The sequence below is a fragment of the Apteryx mantelli genome, chromosome 2, assembly GCF_036417845.1.
Source record: "Apteryx mantelli isolate bAptMan1 chromosome 2, bAptMan1.hap1, whole genome shotgun sequence".
Classification (NCBI taxonomy): domain Eukaryota; kingdom Metazoa; phylum Chordata; class Aves; order Apterygiformes; family Apterygidae; genus Apteryx; species Apteryx mantelli.
Window position 1 is genome coordinate 27,058,994 of NC_089979.1, and position 26,350 is coordinate 27,085,343.

Here is a 26,350-nt window from a genome sequence, read left to right on the forward strand (position 1 = left end):
AAATTCATGTCTCCCCCCAGCACAGTGTCTGCAGCAGTCAGTTGATAACTTACTCCAGACATCATTACTTCAGCTACTTCTTCTCTGCTTTTGCTTCTCTTGCTTTGGGAGACTTGATCCTTGGTCGAGGCCCAAGATCACTCCCTTCACCTCCGCTGTCTGGCTTTCCCATTCATGAAAGCGCTCTGTCTTGCCTGTTCTAGTCATCTGGCCTGGGGATTCCCAAAGGGACTGCTCCTGGAGCGTGGCAGCACAGACTGACCAGCTGGAGGATGCTGTTAGGTAACTCAGACATTTTACCCTCGCACTAGTGAGCATCCACTTCCTTAGCCATCTCACTGGCTTCTCTTCTGTCAGCAGAACTAGCTCACCTTTCAGATCTCCTAACCTTTAAATAACTTGAAGCATTACACCCTGAGAATGGCATTTGTCTGTTTAATTAAATATTCATCACTTCTTATGCTCAATGCAGTCAAACATCTGCTCCCTCAGTTATGTCAGTAATGCTGTGGCCGCAGATTTCCTGGTCTGCCAGTAATTCTGTAACGCTGGTTATAGAACCAAATAAATAGAAGAACAGAGAAGAACATTTCAATATGAACAATTTCTGGCTGAATGGAAAAGTGATGGGCATCCATTTAATCATCATCATTATGGTTTGCACTGTTGCAAGTGCCCAAAGACTCCCAAAAGAATTAGGATGTTACAGAATTGGGCAGTCTCTTAACACAGATATGGATGCTGTCCACACAACATTGATCGAATAGCCAGGAGAAGAGAAGAAGGGACAAATATACAAGCAAATGAACATAGTGATGAGGGGGCTGGGGGAAGGAAAAAAAGGAGAGGATGGACGGTCAGAATTTACACCTGCCTCTTCCTGGTCAGCAGGCAAGACTTGCAGGGGTCAGAGCAGAAATGAGGCTTATAAATCTGCCAGTGTTTAAGCATCTCCTGTCTGGCTTTTGTGTGGGATAGAAGGAAGGGTGGAGGGGGTCATTGCCTCACTCTGGGTGAGAGGATGGCAAAGCAGAAAATCTGTATTGAAAGTGTGGGAGGAATGCCATGGACTGGGAGTGCAGTCGTGTTTGCTCTGATCAAAATAACCATAGTAAGAATATGCAGATTTTTAGGACAAAAAAAAATTGTTTCAACATGACTTCATCCTAAAGGGTCCTTTTCACAGAGGCGTGTGAAGGGAATAACAGATGAGATATTCTAGGAAAGCCAGATGGGAATAACATAGTAAACGTTCTTTTCATACTGAAAATGGTTACTCTGGACAAATTCTTATGGTGTTACTCAGAAGTTCAGTGGGAAGCTTTCCCAAAGTAAAAGCCAGCTAAGGCTGATTAAGAGACTTGGGACTAGCCCCATATTAATTCAGTGCAGCTATGCTGAGTTCTTTATTGTGTGTTTAAAAGAGAAAGCTTTCAAAGGAAGCAGGTTTCATGCAATAACAACATGGAACTGCTTGAAAGTGTTAACTGTGGCCTATATAACCTGGGAATGAAAGGCTGCAGGGGCTATGGAGAGCTTTCTCCACTCCACATGGCACAGAACTCCTTGGGTGGAAAGGCATTGGTGGCATTAAGCAGGAGAAGGTATGGAGCAGCTCATCAGCAGAGTCGCCTGGAGTCAGGGTAGCCTTCTCAGGTAGGCATCCATCAGGAGGGCCTGATACAGCTCCCTGAGGCCCATAGTGTCACCAGGAAATTATGCCTTAGGACCCCTGTGTGTGTCACTGGAGCAAGCATAGACTCCTGCTTCATCATCAACTGGCTAATTCCCTGCTGAGCTCTCCCCTTTGTTTTTCCACCTATATTTGCATGAATGGCAATGGATGATTTAGTGCAAATGTCACCCCTTTGCACCCATTCACACCTGTTTTGCTCCCAGCTGCTGTCCAGTGTGGAATTTATGCCATTCTGTCTGCTATTGCTGAACTTGGTCCAGAAACCTTTGTGTAGACTGCACTTTCTTGCTATACTTGGCAAATTATCAAAGAGCTACTTATGGCGATGACAATGATGACAGCACAAATTTTGAGGCAATCCTTTTTACTCTGCTGAAATAAAATGGAAGAATTTTGACAGCTAAAATGGTCTCATGAAGAGAATAACTGGCCTGAAAAAATTGCTCTCTTCTCCATCTCATGGGGATTTTGATACTGTCCTTACTGAGAGCCATATCAGCTTCTGTTTCTTCCTGACTTAAAATGTTAGCCCAGTGAAACAATTGGGTATGCTGTGTTTGTATATAAACTTAAAGTGCTAGTCTCATCTCTTGGCTCAATATTCTTAAGGTGCCTTATGATTCCACACTATAATAAAATGTACCCTTAGCACTAGGTTCCATCTCTTACTTTAACTCTTATTTTAAGAAAATCTTGTCAAATATGTCCCATTTCAGCAAGGGGAACAAACACAAATCTTTTCCTAGTTTTCAGCTATTTTTGAGTTGCCTGGGCTATTTAGATTGTGGATAAACAGATGAGAGACATGGAAAGCATTTCTAGAGAAGAACAATCTGAGAAGATCTGTGGCAAGGTCTGTCAGGAGGGTAGGTATAACACTATCCCATGGACTTTCTTTCGTTAGCTTCTGTGAGGGGCAACAGTGAGTCCATCACTAACACCCTTCACGTTATGTGGTGCTCCAGACTGTGCTGCCAGCTCCATACATGTGGATGGTTCATGTATTTCTCTAAGAAGAGCTTTGGGGAGACTTGTCTAGGGGAAGGTCATGTGCAGGCCCTTTGGATGATGAGTGCGTTACAGGCTACGAGTATGCAGTAAACAGTACTATGGTAAACAGAGCTTAAAGGAATGCAGGTGCTTTGCCCTCTAATCCATTGTTTTGCAGAGAAATTGGGCTTCAAAAAGCTGCTATTGACCATTCATGCTCATCTCCCTGGCAGCTGGTGGTTACAAAGGCTCCTGTGGCAGAAGAACCCTGAAATATCCTTGGGTGACTGAGGAAGGGTCCCACCGGATTGTCATGCATGGTGTGTGCCCAGATGGTGGGCTGCACAGGCGTTCTCGGACAGACAGGAGCACTGCTATACACGGTGCTTATCAATCCAGCAGCCTGAAACTCTACTGTGAAAGAGGATCCTGGACCAGTGTCCGTTAGCTGGTATTGGGGCTAAATCAGTCATTTGCCTGGCAGTGGGAGGGAGTGATGATGTCCCAGAACAGTCTGCAAACAGCTTCTGATGCTGTCTACAAAGCCTTAAGCCCTGATTTCATGCTATTGCTAGGACCCTCTCTCCCTCATCTTAACCCAATAGCTCTGTGGTTTCAGTGTTGCTGCTACCCCTGTTTCCAGCAAACACCTTGTGATGTTGAGCAAGAGAGCAAAGCCTTCATTGCCAGCAGGAATGTTAGATTAGACCAGAGCATGAGAGAGAAAATGTGAGTAGCCATCAACATGACACTGAAAAGAACTACAGAGAAATGACTTTCAAAGCACAAAGAAATGCAGACTGGAAAACAAGAAATGCATGTCTTGCCTCTATGTTTTTTTCAGATACAGTAATCCCAGGGGCACCATGGAACAATAATGGGGGCAGCATTTTTCAGTGAAGCTATGACTTTTAAATTGATGGTATTTCTTTTAGCATTCATTTTGATGTATTGTCTCATGCAAAAGTCTTGATGAAAACATAATAAATCCTACCATATCAATATACAAATGTATGCTAGATAAGGGACTTGCAATAGGTTCCTGTGAGACTTATATCAGAGATATAACAGAGTTCTATTTTTCACTATCAAAAAGACTGTGACAGCTGAGGGCCCCTGGAACACATTTGAAGCAGAGTCCTGTCCTTCCCTATTCAAAAATAAACATTGGTAAGTGAAAAGCTGTTTTTTAAATAAATCTAATCACTATACATCAAGGGAACAGCTAAATAAAGCAAGAAAATATGCTCATTTACTTTAGTTTCACATTATCAACCAAACATGCTTCCAGACGCTCTGCAGCAAATCTTACCCCACTGGGAGGAGCTATGGATGGGAAGTGCAATACAGGAGGCTCAGTATGAGCATTAAAAACTGGAAGAAAAGAACAGGCTGAGATCTACAAGCAAACTGCCTCATGAGAAACTCTATCACACAAAGGGCAGCTCTTCTGTATGGACTGATGGTCTATGATACAGAAGTGACTGCTGTTCAGGCGTGTGAACCTGTTTGTATCCATAAGCAATTTTTATATGGTCCTTCAAAATTTTGGGTGAGAGTAAATGAGAGAAAGCATACGTCAATAGAGTTTCATTCTGCATGGATCTCTTAGAGAGAACTCTCTCAGAGTCTGCATTCTGAAAGGAGGTGAGAGCTAAACCTCCTCACAAGAAATGCAGTGCTAGAAAAGAGGGATAGAGAGCAACATGTGCCTGCCATGCAACATGAATGTAGCCACAGAGCAAGTGAGAGTCTCTCAGGTGCTGCAGCTGTGCAGCGAGGGAGCAGAAAGGACAAGTGGGCTGGAGCGCCAGGCTGAAAACTATGTATGCAGCCACTGTGGAAGGAGAGGAGAGAGGTAGCTGTCTGTAACAGTTTGAGAAAGGGCTCAAGGGCTGTTCAGGTCTGACACTGGTCAGGCTCCTCTGATCCTGAGTTTCTCTGACCCCAGTGAGTTCTTGGACTCATTGCTATCTTATGTTTTGTAATTTTGCCCATATACTGAGTGAGCCTTGTGAAAAAAGCATTTGAAAACTCACATCAAGTAATGCACACAAATGGAAGAACATGTCAGTCAGCTTGCATGCATGTAGTAACTCACACAGCCCCATGTGACACTCACACATCCATTTGATTTTTCCCCTTTTGGCTGCAAAGAATGCAATTTCAGAAACATTAAACAAAAAGATCGCTTCCATCAAGTGTCCCAAATTAACAAAATATAACCCTACACTGATCCCTAAGCTGCACCTTCATTTCATGATGACATCATGACTGCAAAGAATGATGCTAGAGTTGATACCGACAGGACAATGAATAGGAGGCAGAACATGTCAGCATCTAAACAAGCTGGTGAGCAAATCTGTGGTAACTGAAAAAAACAGCCATGTTTCCTTGCTTGGATCGCTACAGAGAATCCAGCCATCAATATTTTAATTAGATTTGACATGAACACAGTTGTGGCCTTGTTCTCCATGTCTGCAAGTCCTTTGATCTCAGGAGTTTATACTGCTGTTCAGCACTTAGGCCTTCCCTGACTAACTGACAACAGTAAGGGGTTCTGCGGTCTTCGGGGCCTCTCCTCATGCTGACGAGACACTTGCTTGGGTTGGCCTCCCTTGTGTTTGCTTTGTGCTCTGACAGGTCTTTTGGGATTCTCTTTATTTTTTCATGAAGAGCAATACAGTTGGAAAAAAGCAATAACTGACAGCCTGGTTACCTTACTGAGAAGAGTGAAAGATTTGTGAGGAGTACAGCATCTTCTAATTCAAATATTCCATGGAGTTTGCAATGACACTGAGACAGGGAGATGTCTGAGTCTGCTTTTTAACTCAGATACAAGAACACAAAAAAGAATAATTGGAAAACCCTCCCCCTACATTTGCAGCTGAGCCTTGTCTCTGGTCTTACTGAAACTGTGAGAGTGCTAATGTTTGCTACTGTCTGGAGGACATTGAAAGAGCCCCAGTAGAAAGACAAGAAAGACAAGAAAGACAATGCATTAGAATGATTCTAAACATGCAGTTTGCCATCACAGATTGTAATCTGTGGGCATTTCTTTCACTTGATTTCTAGCACAAATATAAACCTGAATAATACAGTACATATTTAGCACTTCAAAATTTCCAGTGAAATAAAGGATCCTGATAACTGGCTTTAACAGTGCTGCATTGCACAGATTCAAGCTGTGTAAATATACTACAGAACCAAAAATGCTTTAAAGCTTTCAGTAGAGTGATGCGCCTTAAAGGTAAAGACATGTTAGAGAAAGACAAAATGAGGTGGAACTCCTATTAGCAACACAAGAAAATGCATCCAGGGTAGCTGTGTATGGAATCATGATATACCCAGTTAAGGTTTATCTGTAGTGGCAACCTAATACGAAGATAGCTAATATGACATTAAGCGTGAAGATCTTGCTTGAATTAGACAGACAGACATCTTTTAAAATATGTGATCACTGGTTTTGCTCACTGGTTCTTCATAACAACATAATTTCAAAGTAGATTTGTTTTCTATTGTAGAGGGAGCCTGCCTTGCTTAGAAGCACACTACCTGAGTTGGTTAATCTGAGATACCTACTCAGGCCAATTGTAATTAACTGGAAAGCCAGGTCTTCCCAGAGGACAAAATCACATTTATCAGCAGGTTAGTTGTTGTGCTGAAGAACTCCCAAAGGAGTTGCCATGCAAATGTGATGCTCAGGAAAACTTGCAGTGCATATCAAATGCTTGAGTTTGGATTGTGATAAGATCTTTGCCAAATGAAATAACATTTTACATTACTGAGATCCGAGAGCATAAGCCCTCAAATGCTGCCAGAGCTTTTCATTCAGTCTCTTTGCAACATTGCTTCACAATTTGTTTGAAATGAGAGCGGTGTAAGGGTGCCTCTGAGCAGAACATACCTGCACAATTTCCAGCATCTCTGACTTACTGATGTAGCCATTCCCGTCAAGGTCATACATGCTGAAAGCCCACTTCAGCTTTTGCTCCAGTTTACCTCTTGATGTTACGCTCAAGGCTATGATGAATTCTCTGAAGTCTATTGTTCCATCTCCATTAGCGTCAAAAGTGCGGAATACGTGTTCCGCAAATTTAGAAGCGTCTCCATAAGGGAAAAAGTTTCCATATATTTTTTTAAACTCCTCCATAGATAAATGTCCACTTGGACAGTCTCTCAAAAAGCCTTTGTACCATTCCTGGATCTCATGTTCTGTAAAGTCTGTACTTTCTAGCAAATCTTGCATGACTTCAGGGCGTAGTTTGCTGTTTTGTTTTCCCATGGTGTCAAAATGTTATCTGCAGAGGAAAAATAAATACATAAATTATTACTATTATTTTTTATTATTAATAATAATTATTAGCTTGGAGGCTTTAGCAGAGCAGTGTGCTGGATTCTGAGTTTTCTAATGACAGTTGATTCCAGGGAATTAATTTAAAGTTTGGGCAGTGTCCACTACTACATGTATACTCCGAAAAAACTAACAAGCCCAATCCACATGTTGATTACATTGTCTTTTTACAGTCTTGAGAACAGTAATTACATTGAATTTATTGCCATTCCTGCTTTACCTTTTAAATCGCAATGTAAGCAAAGAACGTTACAGGGTGTAGGCTGACTGGTAGCTGTGTGTTACAACACAGCCTACATCCTAGTCATCCAGTTGTCTCAGGGACCTGGCTTGGATGAGCTGCATATTTTTGTACCTCTGGCGGAAACCAGGGTGCTACAAAGGATTGTTTTTACCTTGGTTTTGCTCCAAAATAGGATCAATATGCATCTGTAGTGCACACTGAAATCAGGAACTCTGAAGCACTTCTAGATACATCTCTGTAGCCAAAGTCAGAGCAACAGAACAACTCCTAAGATGCCTCCCTTGTTCAGCATGGAGCAATTCCCATTTTACTTCAAGTTCGGATAAAGTCTGAAAAGTTGCAGTGGTATTTTTTTTCCCTCCATAAACTACAAATGTGTTTTTTAATTCTTCCTGTAGCCAGAAGTGGGAGCTTCTAAGTAATAGTAAGCTGGGTGGCCAAGGTTCTTTGAAAAAATTTCTTACCAAAAAAAAAAAAAAAAAAAAGAAAAGGAAAAAAGTACGCATACGACTGGAAATTCATTTCCCTTAAATTAACCACCAAGAAATATTCCTGGATACCACTTTTATCGCCAGTGTTTCAGTTAAATCACCTTAATTATATTTTATTTAAGGCACGTTGCTACATATCACGTTTTTTCAGCATATTTACTAAGGATTGATGCCCTTTGGGTTTTAAGTTTTGAAGCCTGAGCATATTGGCTCTGAAGAACAACATCATTAGTTTTACTGGAAATTTAACATTGTCCCTGAATTATGGGAGGCCATTAATGGAGTCTCTGTGCCATAGAGATGAATTTATGAACAATGATGTCTGGAGTGGCTAATGAACATTCAATAAGATATCCTTTCCAGATCAAGATAATATTTTTAAATAATGAAGAATAAAATGGTATCATTAAATGGCAGCAACAACTAGCGAAAATCATTTGTAGCTAATTACTGCCTCTTCTATTTGGCACCAGAAAGAACAAATTGAGGCTCCCCTGACTGATGCTAATTGTCTCTTATGGTGCATTCCACTTCTCCCCAAAGTGAATTTGAACTCCCAAGGCAGCTTGAGGATCATCTCCTTAATCTCCTGTGTTTTTGTATCAGAGCCACCAAAATTTTTTTTTTCTCAAAGGCAAAAGGGTAGTATCTATCTTAGATGCCTCTAAGTCTCCATAGGATCCACAGATGACTGTCTAGAAGTTTAGTCTAAGCTTATTGCATCTAAGGCTGATGGAGAATAGGCTCCCCTACTCAAGAGAGGAGTCTAAAGGGGTGAGAAGTACTGCCTGCTGGGAGCCTCTCCATCCTCCCCATTTCAGGGGCCTAGATGATTAGTTTAATCCAAATAATGCCTTTTCTTCCCAAAGTGTCTCCAAAACACTTGCAAGATGGAAAATGCCACCTCAAAGGTAAATATTTCTATTGCCTCTCCTCCCTGCATCCTGATCAAAACATATCTTACAATTTTTGAAGACTGCAAGCTCTTCATACTCTGAAAGTGGCAAAGAAGCCGCTGTTTTATAGGCCCAATCTGACAGCTGCTAAGGGCAGCCGAGGGTTGCATTACCTTCAGTGGGTGTTGGATGGGGTCTATAATAAACAACCCGGGAATTAGCTGATTGAACAGATTACATTAGAGCAGTCAGATGGGTTGATGTAAGGCAAAAGGACACAAGCTGGGTCTGCCAGGAGGATGGAAGAGCAACTGGACAGGAGAAGTGGTGAGGCTTAATTTAATGGAGCACCAGTTTAATAAAGAACAAACCAGCAAAATCCCACAGTAGTTAGTAGCTATCCACACCCACAGTCCGCAACTATTACATGGCCCCAAGGGCTGCACGCTTTTCAGACCATTGCAGTAGAAAGGGAAGATGCCTGAATAATGTGCAAGCCAGCTGCAGTAGGAGTGAGCTGGCATTAGCAATATAATCTCTTGCTGTTTTTTAATATCTCAAACATTTGAAAATGCAAAACTCAGCTTGCACATTCCAACCCAGAATCTTTTGAAAAATAAGATAGTGAGGCAACATTTAGGCAGTGGCCTTCAAGAGATAGCTAATATAAATGTGTTTCACTCCAAAAAAAAAGATGTATTTATAGCTGCACAAGCCTGCAGGTGCAACATATTTTTACCGAATGATAAAAAACATAGCGTAGCAGAACACACTGCAGTCTACTGTTAAGTGCAAAGTATCACGATCAGAAAAAAACTATGTTCTCCAGGCATAATGGGAGAACTAACTATATATGACTTGCAATAACGGGTTGAAATTCAGTCACTGTGATGTCAGACAACATAGTTAAAATCCGTAGAATTATTTCCAAGTCCAATTGTGATAAATTTGGATCATATTCTTTGCCTTCAGAATTGTTCCTTATTAATAGGTTGTGCTCTAGGAACCATAACAATGGGATTTATTGTGCCTGCTCTATCAACAACAGATCAAAATGCTTTTGCAGTCCAAGTACAGAAAATCCTTGAAGACACTTGGAGATCCTTATAATCACTGCTGCCTGCCTCTTCAGGATAGATTAGATTATAGAGAGAGTACAGTGGGCTAAGGAACTTCCAGCTAACAATGACAACAATAAATACATAGAATAAAACAAAATTGGATGTGATTTTACGCATTTTTCCATGGTATGTTGCCTCTGTAGATCCTTCAAAATTCTTACAAATCATTAAATGTTAGTAATACAGCCATGCAAGTAATAAACGGATAACAATTACAGTGGCAAAGTAAAATTTTGACTGTACCCAGAAGTAAATATTGGAGGTGTGCAAAACAAAGAGAAATTAAGTGTTTAATGATTATGTTTAATTGCATTTCTTCTTCTGATGCAGTGGTGCTAGACATAACATACATGAATGACCTCCTAAATGGGAATACACGACATACTTAACAAAAATATTAAGGTCTTGATTCTGAAGATAATATTATGTGTTAAAAATGTATTGGTGATACATTTATGGCTTGAAGGATTGATATAATTTCAACCAACAGCTACATAAGATCAAAAAGGAAGCTATCACTACTATGCGGTTGCTATGGAAAGAAACTGTGTGTGATGATTATTATAGTAAATGTCACAGGAGCTGCTCCATAAAGTAAATATTTAGAGCTAGCTCTAATCAGGTCTAGAAGTGGAATTTTTAAGTTGAGACTGAAGACAGAGCTTTTTGACAGACAACAGGCTGTGACAGTTCAGCATCTAGGAGAATAAATAAATCAAATGACTGACACTACACCAACTGACTTTCAGTGCAGTATATGGTGTGCAGACAAACCTTAATGCTTTTTATAGCCTTCTACTTAAACAGAGAGAACTGACTGGACAGAATGGCAATGAACCCTTATCCTATCATGTGTCTCTTGCCAGCAGTTTGCTGCTGTTCACTTACAGTTGTTACCTAGATCTGAAACCTCAAGGTAAGGCAAACATATTGCCTTGCTCAATCAGCAGCCCCGCAGGAGCTGGGAACCTGCCTTCCGGAGACTGCAGCAGCCGAGAGCGTGCCATTGAACTGAAGCTAATTCACCACCACGTTAATGCAATGGAACCATCTGAACATATTTCTTTAAAAAATCCCCCCCCCCCTTTTTTTTGCTTTTTTTGTTTGGGGAGTAGCTAACGTAAGCAAGTATTAGAAAGAGTTCTAACAATGGCTGTGACGTGGAATGTGCTAACAGTTTTGTATCTTCTATTGCCTGCAAGAACTGTGGCTCTTTTATCTTGACAGCCATCATATAAAGACATCCCATCCCTTTTTTTTGGTTGAGCCCAGCCTGCCAAAGACAGCAAGATATCTTAATTTTGATTTAGGCTTTAAGTTGCAGGAAAGGCCACAGCTGAGAAAAAGTATAATGAGAAAGGGGCACTTCTCTGGGGGAGTATTGCTCTAAGAAGGGAGAATTTAGAATATTGGGTACTTTGCAGCTAACAAAGTACAAAGCCCCTGAAAGGTGTAAAGAACCAGCCTGGAGAGATGTCCTGCTGGAGATGTTTGCTGTGGGGATAACAAGGCAAATCACACCATAGGCTTGGCTACAAAGACCATCTGTGTAAAAATGAAGGCAGACAACTTTTCAGAAAGAAACAATGAGAACTCCATTATATGATTCCAGTTCTGTTATACAATTTAAAATTAGGAAGCACAAAACAACAACAAAAAAGCTTTGGGCAACCATCTTTCAGTGGCAGAGATATATACTAGACAATGCAGGTAGCCTTTTACACAGACAGTTTATAAAATCCTAAATGCACAGGATTCACGCAAAGGCAGTTCTGGGTCATGGAAGGAGAACACTTCAGCAGCATAGTACTAAAGCAAGCAGGACACTTCTCTGGCATAGCCAAGAGACAAGAGCCTGGTTGAGACCAGGACCAGCTCACTTGACTAGTAGTATGTCTGTGTAATCTTACAGAAAATGACGATGAACCATCTCTGTTTCATTTTCATTTGTCTTCAGAAACTGTCATTTCTTGGTTTCTTTTATACACACAGTCTGATCTGTTTCCAAGAAAAATCCACTTATGGGGCAATGCTGTCTTTAACATTTCTAACACATAATTTGAGAATTTCCCTGAGAATAGCAATCGTGGGATTTTGGTCTCTGCCAGGCAGCTGAAGAAGTTCCTGACAACTGCTGGAATGAGCCAAAGGTTTAACGAGACAACATCACTTCTGAAACAACACTGCCTCCATGCAATGCTACTACCTAATAGTCTCAAGAAAGTAGCATTCCGGCATGAGTCAACCCCCAATGGCAATGCCTAATGGCTTGTCTACAATATGAATGCTTTCTGCAGCCTACATGGTTCTCCACTCACCATCACCGTTGTCCTTTTTCCTCCAGAGTAACTATTGACTATTACAAAAATCTGGATATGTGACAAGTAGGCTCATTACACCATCTATCTCTCGGTCTGTCTACACATCTGGACATGGCAGAGATCTCAACTTCTTTCACTTTTATCCACCAATAGTCATCTCCCGTGACTGCATACCAGCCTCCACAATTCAGTGTATAGGGCTCCTTCCAGCTAAATTCTCCTCCCATCACTTTCTGCTTCTCCTTCTACTAACATCTCTGCCTGTCATTGTGTAATTCCTCTCTGTCTGTGTCACAAGCTCCAAGAAAGGGTGCTGCCCTGTTCTGGTTGACCAACCAGATCTCAAGCCATCTCATAGGAAGGATTTATAGCATGGGATCCCCCTACCCAGCAATAAAGACAGAATATGTGGGGAGGGGAGTGAGAGAGATGTCTGTGGGAGACTATAGCGTCTCTCAGGTCTCCTTTCCTCTTTCCTGGGAAGAAATAGATGTCTCACCTGGAAGATGCAATTCTTCTGGCTTCTGGCCTTCTGGTCAGTCTTGTTTTCAAGTATTTGCTGAGGCAGAGACAGATGCATTCGTGCATCTCCTGAGCCCCTTTATCTTGCCTACTGGCCTGTATTGGAAAAGTACAGCCAACTCCTGCTCTCTTTCTCCAGTGACTTCACTCCAGTGCGAAGAAGACCTCAAACCCTACCACAAGGGTAAGTTTAGACCCGGACATTCATGGACCAGCCCTATGACACTGTCTTACAGTCATGGAGTGGAGGTTGGTTGCATATTCCCATGGTTTCCAGGCCAGAATTTTGCCTTGCTCTCAACACTTTTTGTAGAGCTGGAGCTACTCTCTTCCTTTTCGTCTGCCAGCTGCTGTCATTGCTTGGTAAAGCTTTAGATACCAAAGACTTTCACTCTTAGAGCATGTGGCAGTCTCTGAAAATTCTGCAGCAATTTGTGATCAAATGTATGCATGTTTCCAGATGCCTCTCTCTGGTTCCTCTTTGTCAGTTCCCTTACAGAATGGGGGAAGGCATGTGTATTTACAAAAGTCAAGGTCTTAGCAAGCACATTCAGGGACAGATGCTGAGTTTCCCTCATAAGGTCAATTATTCCTTCAGGCTTTAATACTCCTAACTGCTCTACAAGCTATGTAATGAGATGGTTCAAAGCAGCAGCTAGCTAAAATGACACATTTTCTTCCCATCTGTGTATACTGTTTCCCTGGAACACTGATGTTGCCATGGCCTGGTAATGAAAGCAAGTCCTACAGTAAATGCACCAGTATGAGGGCAATGCACTGCTTGTCATCTTGTAACTCTCCAGTGAAACTCAGCTTAGCAAGGTAAGAACCTGTGTTCAGTGATCTCTGCAGCGCTGCAGCATCAGGAAAGCTGTGTAAACATTCACTGAGCTCCTGATAAGCAAGTCAGGCAGAGCACTTTTCTTTCTCATTGCTCTGATTTTGCCTTTCTGCTGTTTATAGCCTCAGAGATACTTTCAGCTGTGCTGTCTACTTTCTGGTGCAAGTGAACAGTTTAATACCAATGGAGGATCCCACTCTTGGGACATAGTGCTTTTGGTAAAGCAGTAACTGCACTGGAAAGAATAACTTCTCTGGTTTTAGTTTCCTGCAGTGAAGAGCAGACTCCATCTGGTCAAGGGGCTTTTCTTCACAGTTCTATGGAAAACTATCCCACAGCCCCTTGAAAGCATCCATGTTGTTTCATTCTGGCACCTTCTAGTTTGTTTTCATACTTTCATTTGAATAACCACTATGGTGGTACTTGCCAGGAAAGGTTTTTGTTTAGTTTTTTTAAAGCAGCATCTCAGAACATATTTTTGAAAGAAAACCAAACTTATTAAAAAGCATACAGGGACTTAACCAAAAAAAATGCAGAGTAAAATTTTCAGCCTGCCATCCTCAATTAATCTGCTTATATTGGCAAACAGCAAAAAATGGATAAAATTCACAAGCAAGATTCATTAAAAAAGTCTGGCATTATTTTATGAATATTCACAAGGAATAGCAGAAAATATATTTGCAGTGCAATATAACAAGCACAAAATGCCTGAAACACGTACCACAGAGCAAAACTTCTCTTTAAATTATAGCTGGCAATACAGAACAGGATGGAAGAATCAGGCAGGAACACAGAGGAAAAAAAGCAGAAGAAATTTATTTATTAACAGAAGACACACTGCGCACATACACGACCAAACTGCCATTGGCTACTTCATATCCTGTGTGTTACTCAGCTTTATAAAGCTGGTTCAGTCACAGTAAATTTCACTGATTTTAGACTAGGCTCTTGGGTCTGATTCCAGGATCCTAATGTTTTTGCTGCTGCAAGTTACTTTTTGTTTCATGTTACCTTCCTGCTCCTCCAAATGTCTTACAACACCTTAATCCTTCCCCTGCAGAAAGTGCCCCTCTTTGCTATTTGGACAATATTAGGTTTTGTGCTCTCCTACTACAGCCGCCACGAGAAGCTAAAGACAAGAATCAAAAATAAAACCCTTATAGCACTGTCCTTTAAGCGAGGTGGGCAGTCCAAGCAGGAGCAGCTGCACAGCATTCATGTGCTTCAAACTTGGAGACGCTTACAGACATTAAACATCAAAAGCGTAGGCTCTCGTCCCTTTAGATCTACCCTGGCAGAGAAATGTTACAGCTGGTCCACGTTGTCTCCAGTCTCTCTTTGTCATAATTCCTTTGTACACTTTGGCAGTGAGTGGGGGCGGAGGAAAGGAGAGGGAAGGAAGCAAAAAGGCAGTGTCTCGTCAATAAATGCTGATTTATTACCATCAGGATCTTCAGCATCACTGGGTTCACTGGACAACAGCCTAGTGTTTAATCACATCATTCTCAGCAACACTCACGCTTTTGGCTGGGATCATTTTGACAAGCTTGTGGTGCTAGGGGTTGGAGCATCAAGATGCCTCCTCTCCTGCCTCCCGCACCTCTGCACCAGCTTCAGAGCCAGCGGGGCTGCCGCACAAGGTCTCTGCTTCCACAGCGTTTCCTGTAGGGCTGAGTGTGTGGTACAGGAACATATGACTAGGCATGAATATTTATAGCATTAAGAGGTGGATGCAAAGACCACGTTATGCAGATTTGCATAGAATGGCGCATTGTGCAGTAACTCCACTCTCGTTCACGGTCTGTCACTCTTCCAGTGTAAAGCCCTGAATTTAGGACATAGAGCTTGTCTGTAAAACTACTCCTAATTGAAACTTGGTGTATATCCATGCATTGAAGGGAAATGTCTCTGTATTTGCTCGTAGAACAGACTCTGTTTGTTCCATCTCCCCTCATTAGATTTTGCCTTACAAATGAGTGCGGGGACATGGTCCAAGTCTGTTCGTAAACTACTGGTAATCAGCTACTTCCTACTGGTTTGAGAGCACAGCCACCATGCACAGGAGGTGGAGCTCACTCACCTTAGCACAAAATCTCTGCTGTTTCAGGCAGAGTGCAGCTACTAGGGAGACTTTTAGGCAGGTTTTCTACTCAGTTAAGGTATAACTTGTATCTCCATGTAGGGATAGACAAGCAATAAAGACTGCCAAGAAATAGAAATCAAACAAAAGGGAGAAAACTCATGGAAATACGGTTAAGCCCTCTTTCCAGATTCCCAACTATTCCTACTATTGATGTCATTTCTTCCTCATCCTTAGAGAGCTCACTAGAATAAAAATCACATCAATATTCATGCGCTTTTTTGGTTCATAATTATTCTTTCAGGAAGAGTTGAGAAACAACAATTTACCATAGGCTTTGTAAGAAAAAAGTGATTTGTTCATTAATCCTGATTAGAACTGTCTAAAGTCTTTAAAATAACTAACTCTTTGTCTTCCAGACTTCAGATAATTCTTTTGGGAATTAGATCTATTTTTATACATTCGATTTCTTCAAACTCTCTGGAAAAGAGCATTTTTCTAAAAGTATGTTTGCCTTTGCCTAATTTTTCAAGCTAAAGGGGAACAGAGACTTTGCTACAGTACATTATGACATACAGCCTTGGGAGGATACTTTTCCAGCTTTTATTACATTCAACTGTTTCACTAAGCACAGGATATTTGGAGTATTTATAAACATTGGTGTTAAGCTAACAGCAGGGGAGCTGGCAGTATCTCTCAGCCAGGTCCAGCTGGGGGGTGACTTTATCTAGTGGCATTCTTTCAGAAGGAGACCATATATCAAGATCTCAATGACAGACTTTTTCTGCAGTGATTGAGCCTTCTGTTATGAGAGTAATATGGCAGCCTAAAGTTTCTTTGTTTAAAAATCCCTTTCTGGACCATGTTTTCTAAAATGCTTAATGTCGCATTTTTCAAGTGCTCAGTACCCACAATTAAACTTGGTCTTCTGAAAAGGAACATGACTTCCATTTGGACACCTGTGCAATAGGCAGCTTTTCAGAAAGAATCTGTACCCGGTAAACTGAGATCACCCAGAAAATCACACCATTTATTTTAGTACCTAACAAGGACCTGAGTGCTTTAGAAAAGCCAGCCTACCTACATGTCTGGGTCACTGCAATTTGTCTTTATACTGATATTCACATCTTCAGTTACATCAAATAGAATTTATTTTCCCCTCTTCTGAAGTGCCTCTCTCCTTTGTATAAGGCACCAAGTGGCAGTAACAAAATCTTCCCCAATACACCCAAGTAGACCAGTCATCGAATTCATTTAGCAACAATTTTATCAGGTTTCTAATCTGTCCTACATCTCCTTCAGTCCTTTTATGTAACCATATATGCAATACCTTTGCTGCAAGGTAGTGGAAACTAAAGCAGAAAGCTACTATTGCACAAAGTAACATGAGAAGCCTATGTGAATTCATGATCTTGTTTTTTTTTTAAAAACTTTGTAAATAAATAGCATGTGATTCCCAAAGAGTGACATTTGTGCTTAGTCTACCCTTAAAAAATTGTTAACAGATGGTGTCCTATCCCACAGCAGAGACTCGGTGTTGACAGATAAAATGAAAGCATGATCCTGAAAAAAACAGAGCCATTAACTGGCAAACTAGATATTTTTAAAGATGCTCTTATGATGGGGAAAATAATGATAGTGGAGGTTTCTAGCTGGAGAGCGACTGTGAGTTTTTGATCCGTCTTGAAGAAATTTAGTGGAACTTTCTCAGGGAAAGCAGGCAACAGGAGAGTGGGAGTGGGAGGTTTTGGCAGCCAGGATCAGAATTTTGTAAGGAGATAGAAACAAGATGCACTAAGATAATGTTGGCGTTTACAGGTTTATAAATATGAATGTCCATGCCAAGGATTATTTGTTCAGCACTGAGCCATGTCAAGTCTGACTGAACACAAGAGATCCTAATGTAAAGGATGATATTTATGACTAGGCATAGTCATTGTAGGAATTTTGAAAACAGTTTTCAGAAAAGAGTTTTTGAACTACAGAGAAAACATTAATTTTTTCACTGTGCTGCTGCATTTCTAATAATTTTTAAGTCCTTGATCTTGCAAGATGAGGATGTGAATTACCAGCTCTGGAAGAAGCACTGGGTGAACATTTTCTCAGTAGAACCTGTTTCTATCAGATAATGCAGCTTAGTTGAAATCAAAATGTTTTGTGGGAAAGTGTCACATTCAGGAAAATAAATTCTGGGAAAATGTCAGAATTAATCATTTCAACTTTACCATTTCATTTTAATAAAGTGAAAAGTTTCAGATTGACTTTATCTTTTTATTAATTTTGTTTTGACGTTTATATTAGATGTTAGTTTTAGTGTTACAATGGTTTTGACATTATTGAAAAAACAATTCATTATCAGTGAAATGAAATAACTCGGTGTTTTCAAATTATTTTTTAACTTCCATCCCACTGGGAAATTTTGATGTTTTGTTCCAATTTGTTATGAAAATAAATATAAATGTCAAAATTTCCTGTGGAATGGGAATTTCAGATTCTAGCCAGCCCTAATCAACAAGAAAGCCATCTGCTTTGTATTAATGACTTGGGGCAGTATGCAACACTGCAGAACAGAGTAATATTCTGCTCTTCAACATAGTTCATTGAAGTCAATGACATATGGCAAGTTTATAGCTCCTAGTAGTCTAGGGAAAGTTTGAGGCTAGCCATTTTTATTCTTCATACTGTATTGCCAAATTCAAGGAATTGATCATTCAAACCCAAGATTTTCCTGTGAATGTATGAGAAAATAACCTCCCAGTGACATATAGCACAGCCTACAGCCCCTACATTCAAAGATAATTTGTTTAAGCAGATAGATCCTTCCCAAACTACAGTACAGTAAGCTACTTTCATTTTACAAAGGTTTTAAATTGATAATTTAAATAAGCTATTTTCTCTGTGACAAATTCCTATTTTTGAACATTAACAGGAAGATAAATCTAATTGTTTTCAATTTTCATCACTCAGATGAGTCATAATTTGAATTCTATTTGAGAAGTCATATTGACATGATGGATTTTAGCACCAACAAAATAAAATAACATTTTGATTCTGGTTTAATACATCACCTGTGTTATTTTCCCTAAAAACTCTTCCCTGTCTTTACAGATATATTCTTCATGCTGCAGGTAAGGTATGGGAAGAACACATATTTGTCCCCAAGCTAGTACAGCAATCCAGTCTACTTGCTAAGCTCAGCTGTGTCTCCTGAAAAGTTCCATGTGGACAAGAATGCAGTTAACTTTGGTGATGATGGTGCCTCCTTTTCTTCTAATAATTTGATGATTCAAGCCACTCATCAAGGTTCTACTCAACCCAACCAGAATTAAAACCCCTTTATAGGAGCAGTACCATAAGCACAGGGTAGTGGGCAGCCCAAGGAAGGTACTCATCCTCTCTCTTCCTCTGTAGCTGAGTGCTCTTCAACCATGAATGTAAGTCATGGGGTAGAGCAGGCAAGGAAGAGCTTCACTCTAAGCTAGTAGACTGGACACTCACTTGGGTGAGAAAAGAGCTTGGGCTCCAGACCCCGATCCTTGGGTGTCTGTATCTTTTAAGGCCATCTCAACATGAAGGGAACCACCTTGGGAGTGAGGCTTGTACTGCTCTTGGTGTCCATTTGTAGATAAGGTACCCTGTGCTCCCCATGGGAGAGGCAAACACTTCACTTACGTGTACTAATCTGCCCTCTTCAGGCACCTCTGTTCCTTATGCAAGCAATGGAAAGAGGGAACAGCCTAAGTTAAGTGGGGGGGTGTCTCCCACCGGCACATCTTCAGCGTACTTGCTTCTTTCTATTGACTGTCTGGGGAATGTGATCCTGGTGGGCTGCACCCAGGTCCCTACAAGAGGCGTCTGATGCAGAGACACTGGATTTGCTTCCCTCTGACTGCAATTTGCACACTAACTTCATGGGAAACTTGGCCTGGATATGATGGATTAGTGTTCTCCCTATTACTTTTTATCCATAGGCAAAGCACTAACAGTTCTCCATATTAAGTACAGGTAGTAGCTACTCTTATAAACAATACTGTTTTACAAAGGAGACTTTGTAATGGCATCTGTAATTTAGTCATAATATAGACTTTAGTAAAACAAAAAAACATTTATGAACAACTAAGTCAAGAAAAAATATTTGGATGTTCATAGCATCACCCACACTGTAGAAAAATCAGGACTGAATCTAGACTGAAATATCTAAATTATCTATTTGAATGCTTTTCTGCCTTCACTAAAAATTATTTCGTACAAAGCCAACCAAGATGAACTCCTCTGCAAATTAATGGGTTAACATCCTCTGAGGAAGTAAACAAAGCTCATTAGATAACTGTTTTCAGACAAAGAAACCATTTTTTCTCATGCAAACAACAAACAATTTATATTATTGTTGAAAAGCATAAGTGGGAGAACCCTTTCTTTCTTTCCAGAGTTTAACTTCAGGAATAACAGATATTATCCAATATTGAATAAACTGTTACTTTCCACCACTTCTTAGCAATTGTAAATAAATAAAAATGCTGCTCCTATTACATTTTCAGGCCTGTTTACTTTTGCCTCTTTACTGTTTTCAAGATGTCAGCTTCTCTGAGATTTCAGTTTGCAATTCGCTTCCCATGTATGTAGCTTTTACTGCCTATCCCCATTTTTCATTTCCTAGGACTTCTGTTTACTGTCTTATGGTATAACACAGTAACCTTGATTACACAGTAAATCCTTTGATTTTTTTATTTCTCTTTTTCCCTTTTATTTGATTTTTATCTGCTATTTCTTAAGTCCTTAGAGCAAACATCTTTCTTCCTTTTTCTATTATCTTTGAAAAAGTCCATGTCACATCTTTTCTTTTCAATTTTTCTTTATTTCGTCTGTATTTCTGTTCCCAGTGTTAGTGTTTCCCAGACTGTACAGTGTTTAGAAACAATATCCTAACAAAGAAATATGTTATGACCCAAGCAGCAGGGTTTGGAAACTTTGGAAGGAGGCCATCTATAGCAGAATCTCTTTCTCTCTCATGAAATCATCTGCAAAAGAAATAGGTAGTGAGGACCTATTCTGGATTTAACTCTTTGCAAATTATTCCCATTTCAGCCATATCCTTTTGTCTTGCTGCCTTTGTCTTAATGGTAAAGTATAAGTACAGCTGGTATTGAGAGCAGTTTCTGAACTTTTCACAGCATCACAACCAAAGTTTCATTAGAAATTCAGATATGGTTGATCTGATTCATTTTGCTGGGAAGCAATACTTTTCAGACATGGAAAGGAGTGGAAACAGTATGTGAAATGCTGACTCTAATCAAAATGTTTTGCCTGTCATTAATGGAAGATTAATCAGTTACATAATGGTAAATATTTCAGATCCATTCAGCAAAGTATGCAGTTACATAATCATAATCTCACTGATATCTATATCTCTAGCCTTATTTGTTCCAATTTCTTTTCTTGCTCTGTATGCCCCTATATAATCTTCCTACAGTAACCTTAACTTCTCACATCCTCAGTATCATATCTTATAAAAATAAAGGCCTTGCATTTGAAATTGTCTTCCTCCCACTGTCTGCTACATATACCTCTTAAGATGTCCTTAAAATATCCTCAGGTAACAACTCTTTCTTTCACATTATCTTCACCAATAATTATCTCCCAACCCACTCCCTGAACACTCCACAATTCCTCTCACTTCATGCATCTAATGTTTCTTAATTCTCTCCTCTACTACCAGCGTTATGAAAATCAGTGAAGCTTCATTGCACAGAAACAGCATGAACACTGAAGAATCAGCCCACTGTTTGTAAAGTGCCATATAAAATCACCATACAAATTACTTATTCAATAATAAAAGCACATCCTGTTCCACAAAACATGTCTCATATCTTAATGTTCTAATGACTTCACTGGAAAGTCACTTAAATCAGTGAGTAACACAGGAATCCTCCTGTGAATTGCCAAAGGAATCCTCCAAGAAAGATTAAGAAATTGATAACTATGCAAATGTATATAGAACTTCTGCCTTTCTACTTGCTTTTTCTTTATTAGAAGGAGGATGTTCCCCATGAGAGTTACTGCTTTTTAATGAATGTTCTAGGAAAATGAGCCATTCATGAAGAAGCAATATATATTTCACGCAAGGTGCTCTAAAATCTCTCACTTGGCTAAATTAAAAGGGGGATGTTTTCACATTATTTTCCACAGAATGATAAAACAGTCACTTTTCAACAGTTTACTAACTGGCACTCAGTAAGATTCATTTAATCTCAATCTTTTATTTAGTCTAAATGAAAGATGTAACTGTCATTATACCATGAACACAGTTCAGACCCACGCATCGTTCATTTGTGATCAGACCGGAATTGGTTTCAGTGACCTCATAATGATTTATGAAACCTTGTATTATCATATCTTGTCATTTCTCTGAGTTTTGAAAGGCTAGCATTAAAGCTGGCTTTGAAGTTGGTTTTCAAGCACTTAAAAAAACCTTCAAAAAAATCCTACACAACAACTTGGGGAGAAAGCCAGAATTTTCTTATCATTGCAAAGGAGTAGGAGTGGGATAGAGCAATATCCTAGATTTTGGCAGCAAACCTTTCTCCTGGCAATTTCATTAAACAGCCATTCTCACTTTATGACTTACCAGCAAAGAGCTGGCATTTCTGAGCATGACTGATGGTCCTCCCTGTGCTAACAGAACTAGAAACATCAATAATTCTTAGATTAATTGCTTAGAAAATTTCCAAGCAGCAAACATTTCCTTATTTATAGACCCTTGTTTTCTGCTGTAGTCAAAGCAGTAGAGGTCAAAGTTCAACTACACGTACTTCACTTAAACGATAGGATCCCTCTACTCTGAGTTTACATGTGAGCAGAAACAACATGTGCATCAGTGCTATAGGGTGGGGGCCTCATATGGTGAGCCCCCAAGTCCCAGACCTCAAATAAATCCTGACTAGCTCCCTATGCAGCACAAGATGCCTGCAAGCACTCGTCTCACCCACATATCTGTATTTCCTTCCAAGGGAGTGTGGGATGTGGGCTCATTAGGGCCTTGAAGAGGGACTACGGGGGCACCAGGAACGTGAATGCACTGAAGGGAATCTGTACCTCATGACACCAACTCCACCATAAGGAAGGTTTGCATGTGGCTACCAGGTGGTAAAGAACTGGAGCTGGCCAAGAGGCCACATCCAGATCCACGTGGGAATGACATGCTCTGCTGGAGTACTGGCAAAACACTTGTAGTAGCCACCTCAAGCACAAAGCTGAAACTGAGGGATCTGCTGTTAAAATGGAAGTCTCCTCACTTACATTTTTCCTCTTGCTCATTCAAGGAAACAAAGGTTTCTCCAAACATGTTTTGTGTAGCCTTCCCCACCTGCTGGCTAGATATGCATCTGAAAATCCAACAGTGGGCTTGATTTCTGACTGGAAGTCTACATGAGTGCTCCTGGAAGGCTCCACATGCCACAGCTCAGCTGGGTACCATCAGGTAGTCCTTGATGATACAAAAATTGTCATCTCCCTCTTCTATGCTTGCAATAGATAGAAAGGGTTAGATACCACAGAATTGTGTGAGAAGGGATAAATACCATTGCTAAGAAGTTGTGTTTGTGAAGAAAGGTAATAACTTTCACCTGAGCAACTAATGAAGTCAGAATAAACAGACTCTCACAGGTACCTTAGCAGGTCAGACAAAGCAGTGAACCCTAAGCAAAACACAGGACAGAAACAGATTGCCCATAAATTAATCCCTCAAAGCATGCTAGAAACTTGTCAGAAAAGGGTAATTAGCATGTGTGGAGCAGAGAGGGGTATTAGTGGAGGAGGAGGCAGTCATTAACGTCTATGAAACAGAGATAGGCAGTTAGCACCTGAAAAGCAGTGATGGATCAGTGAAAGTGTGGAGAGGGGTAAATTGCAAGGGGCCACAAACTGTGTCACGCCTAAGACCATGGTCAAAGTTAGATGCTTCAAGCTCACTTTAAAGATATTATATAGGCCTTCCCGTAAGGCCAGCATTGGAGCGGCCATTTCACTAAAGAAGATTTTCCCAGTCACGTTTATGTGATTTTCCCAATAAAGTCCTTCTCAGTCATCCATGTCAGTTCATTCGGACATTTGGACATTATGTAGTCTCACATTCTTCCTTTTAAAGGAGGCAGTTAATGCTTTAGAAGATATGTATCATATTTGGGGACAGGTATGTACAGAACCCACTGTTTTTGAAGGTCTTGGGGGGGTTCTGGCAAAGGCTGTTTTCAGCTGATCTTTCTTGGTTCCTTGGATAATATACTTCAGCTGGTGAATTGGGCAAGGTTGGCAGCTGTCGGAAATCAAGTGGAAGAGCTCTGGGAAAATGTATTTCAAGGTGTGATCTCATTCTTGCACAGGCTATTATTCTTTGACTTCTCCATATAGATTCCAGCCTGCAAGACTCAGCAGTAAGTGTCAAAGAGGCATTCTGTTTTTTCCTAGTATATGAACTAATCTAATAAAAATATTTGCTCCCACACAAATCTCCTATATTCTCAAGCCATCATAATAACACCTGTACCACATTATGGGGACTAGTATATCCATGCACACAAACACATGTGTTCCCATGTCTAATTCTTGGCTGGTTACAGTAAAGTATAGCATAAAGAAAAGGAGAAGGAAACTCCCAAATGGTATAATGGGTTTAAACACAGGCATCTCACAAGCAAGCAGAGGCTCAACTTTGTCAGCATCTTGCTGACTAACAGTTTCAAGCTGTTCAACTATACACATATGCAGATGAAACTTTTTCCTTCTACCCCAAGGTAGAAGACAGGCAGAACTGCATTGCCTAGGCCAAACCCATAGCAAGGACTTGAGGACATACCTCCAAATGCCTTCTGCACCAGATGGTGCAGGGCGCCTTACACTAAACAGAATATGGCATGTCCAGTTTCCCTTCGAATCACAGCATTGACATCCCAGTATTTTACACATCACATACAATCCAATTTTATTATTTATTAAATAATGTGTCAGTCCTTTTAAGCACAAGTTTAAGGTGGGTTAAAAGTAAACAAGGATGCCTGGGGAAGATTAGGCAGCTCAGATTTAGCATTAAATTATTTATCCTTCAGAATATGAGTGAGATGCTCAGAGAAAGTACTTTCTGTGTGTAGTAGCTGGGCTGGAGAAAGGACAAAAAGAGTTACATTTTAGGGAACAAAAATCCCACCTTCGAAAGGGGTTTGATACAATGCCTAGCAAGGATGATTCTGTCTCTCATTTCTGAGTCATTCTACGTACACCTGCTGAATTACCACCATATTAGTTGTCACAGAGATGAATGAATAGTTTGCTTAGATTTGTATAATACCTTGCTGTATTTCATATACACACATTATACAGAAAGCACAGACTGTTTTTTCCAGTACTGTTGCCAGATCTAAACACCCAAATTTAAGCAGAGCAAATAACTGATGCAAAGAAGGACGAAAATATTATCACTGAACTCAACAGTATGTCGTTCCCTAAAAAACACAACACATTCACTTTGAAAGTAGTTCCAAATAAGAAGACTTTTTTGTTGTTTTTTTTTACAGAAGTCTATCTCTGTGGATTACCACTCCTCTATCCATCCTATGGTCATTTGGGAAATTATATTTTGAATCTAGGAGTTCTGCAGCTTTTATATATTCTAAAACCATTCCTTTACCAAATTAGCTGCTAACACCCTCCCCCCCCAAAAAAAAGTTAATTAAAATTAGACTGAAAAATGTCTAGAATATCTTATTCGCAGAAGAAAGGGTGGCTCCTCCATGAGACCGTCTTCTAGAAACACACCAAAACCCTGCTGAAAGATGCATGGTAATCACCACTGAATAAGAATGTTTGGATGCATCTTATTTCCAATAAAGATATACAGATTGGGGTGTCTGAAATAGGGAGCTCTGCAGATCTTTACTGAGATGTGTACAGGCCCATACTCAAGTGGATGGGTAAGGTTGCACTTGATTTGATAGTGATATATATATATGTATTTGTGTACCTCCCTCACAACACACACACTCAGAATATGCAGGGTAGGGGGGACTAGTGGTGATATGCAGGGGAGGTTCCACCAATTTGCAAATAAAGAGTCTTCCTGTGTCTGAGGAAGCACTGAATAAAAGGCTAAGGGTAGCACAGCTCTGGAATTACAGGTAAATTCCTTCTCTCCAAATCAGTCTTTCTCATTCACAGCGAGATTCTGCTCTTGAATTTCTGCAAGTAATTTCGAAGGGGTGACACAAAAATAAAGCATAAAGGACAGACAAATCTAGCTATATTATTATATATGCTATAATTTTATAAAAATAGATGCAAGCTAAGAGAGTTGAGAGATAAAAGCACAGATCACCTGAATTCAGCTTTTCCAAACTCAACTGTTTGACTTTTAAAATTCACCATTATCTTTTAATGTACAATATATATATACAACATTAGCATCAATAATATAGGAAGACAGATGCACTTTCAAAGGAGGAGAAAACAAGAGACATCCTGATTAGGTCTTTTTTTACCAGGTAGGTTAGAGCAAACCTGAGTGAGGACTAGGTTGCACAGCTGGGATGCCAAACTGAAGTACTCATGCTCTGAGGAGAGAATCAAATGGCTCCTTCACATCCCCAGATGGGACAGACTTGAGGTCAGCCATCAAAGCTGCTTTGTACAGAATTGACTGCACTTTCATCTGACCTTGAAGCTGCAGGTCTGTTAAGCTGCTGCAGTGAGAGCTGTGATCAGACATCCACTCAATAGGATGCAGATGCTGATAGCTGGGTGCTTGCC

General features: G+C 40.3%; 1 protein-coding gene across 3 annotated transcripts in view; it reads right to left on the bottom strand.

The window, feature by feature from the left end:
- The window catches only part of NCALD (neurocalcin delta), a 54,512-nt gene that overhangs the window by 3,938 nt on the left and 24,224 nt on the right, over nt 1–26,350 (bottom strand). For 2 of the 3 annotated variants that reach the window (XM_067292308.1, XM_013941960.2), the window contains exon 2: nt 6,594–6,987. In XM_067292308.1, coding sequence (XP_067148409.1) covers nt 6,594–6,971 — 378 coding nt within the window. In that variant the 5' untranslated portion in view covers nt 6,972–6,987. Of the gene's footprint in view, nt 1–6,593; nt 6,988–12,612; nt 12,649–26,350 lie in introns of those variants that run through there. The other variant, XM_013941961.2, reaches the window with a different exon arrangement.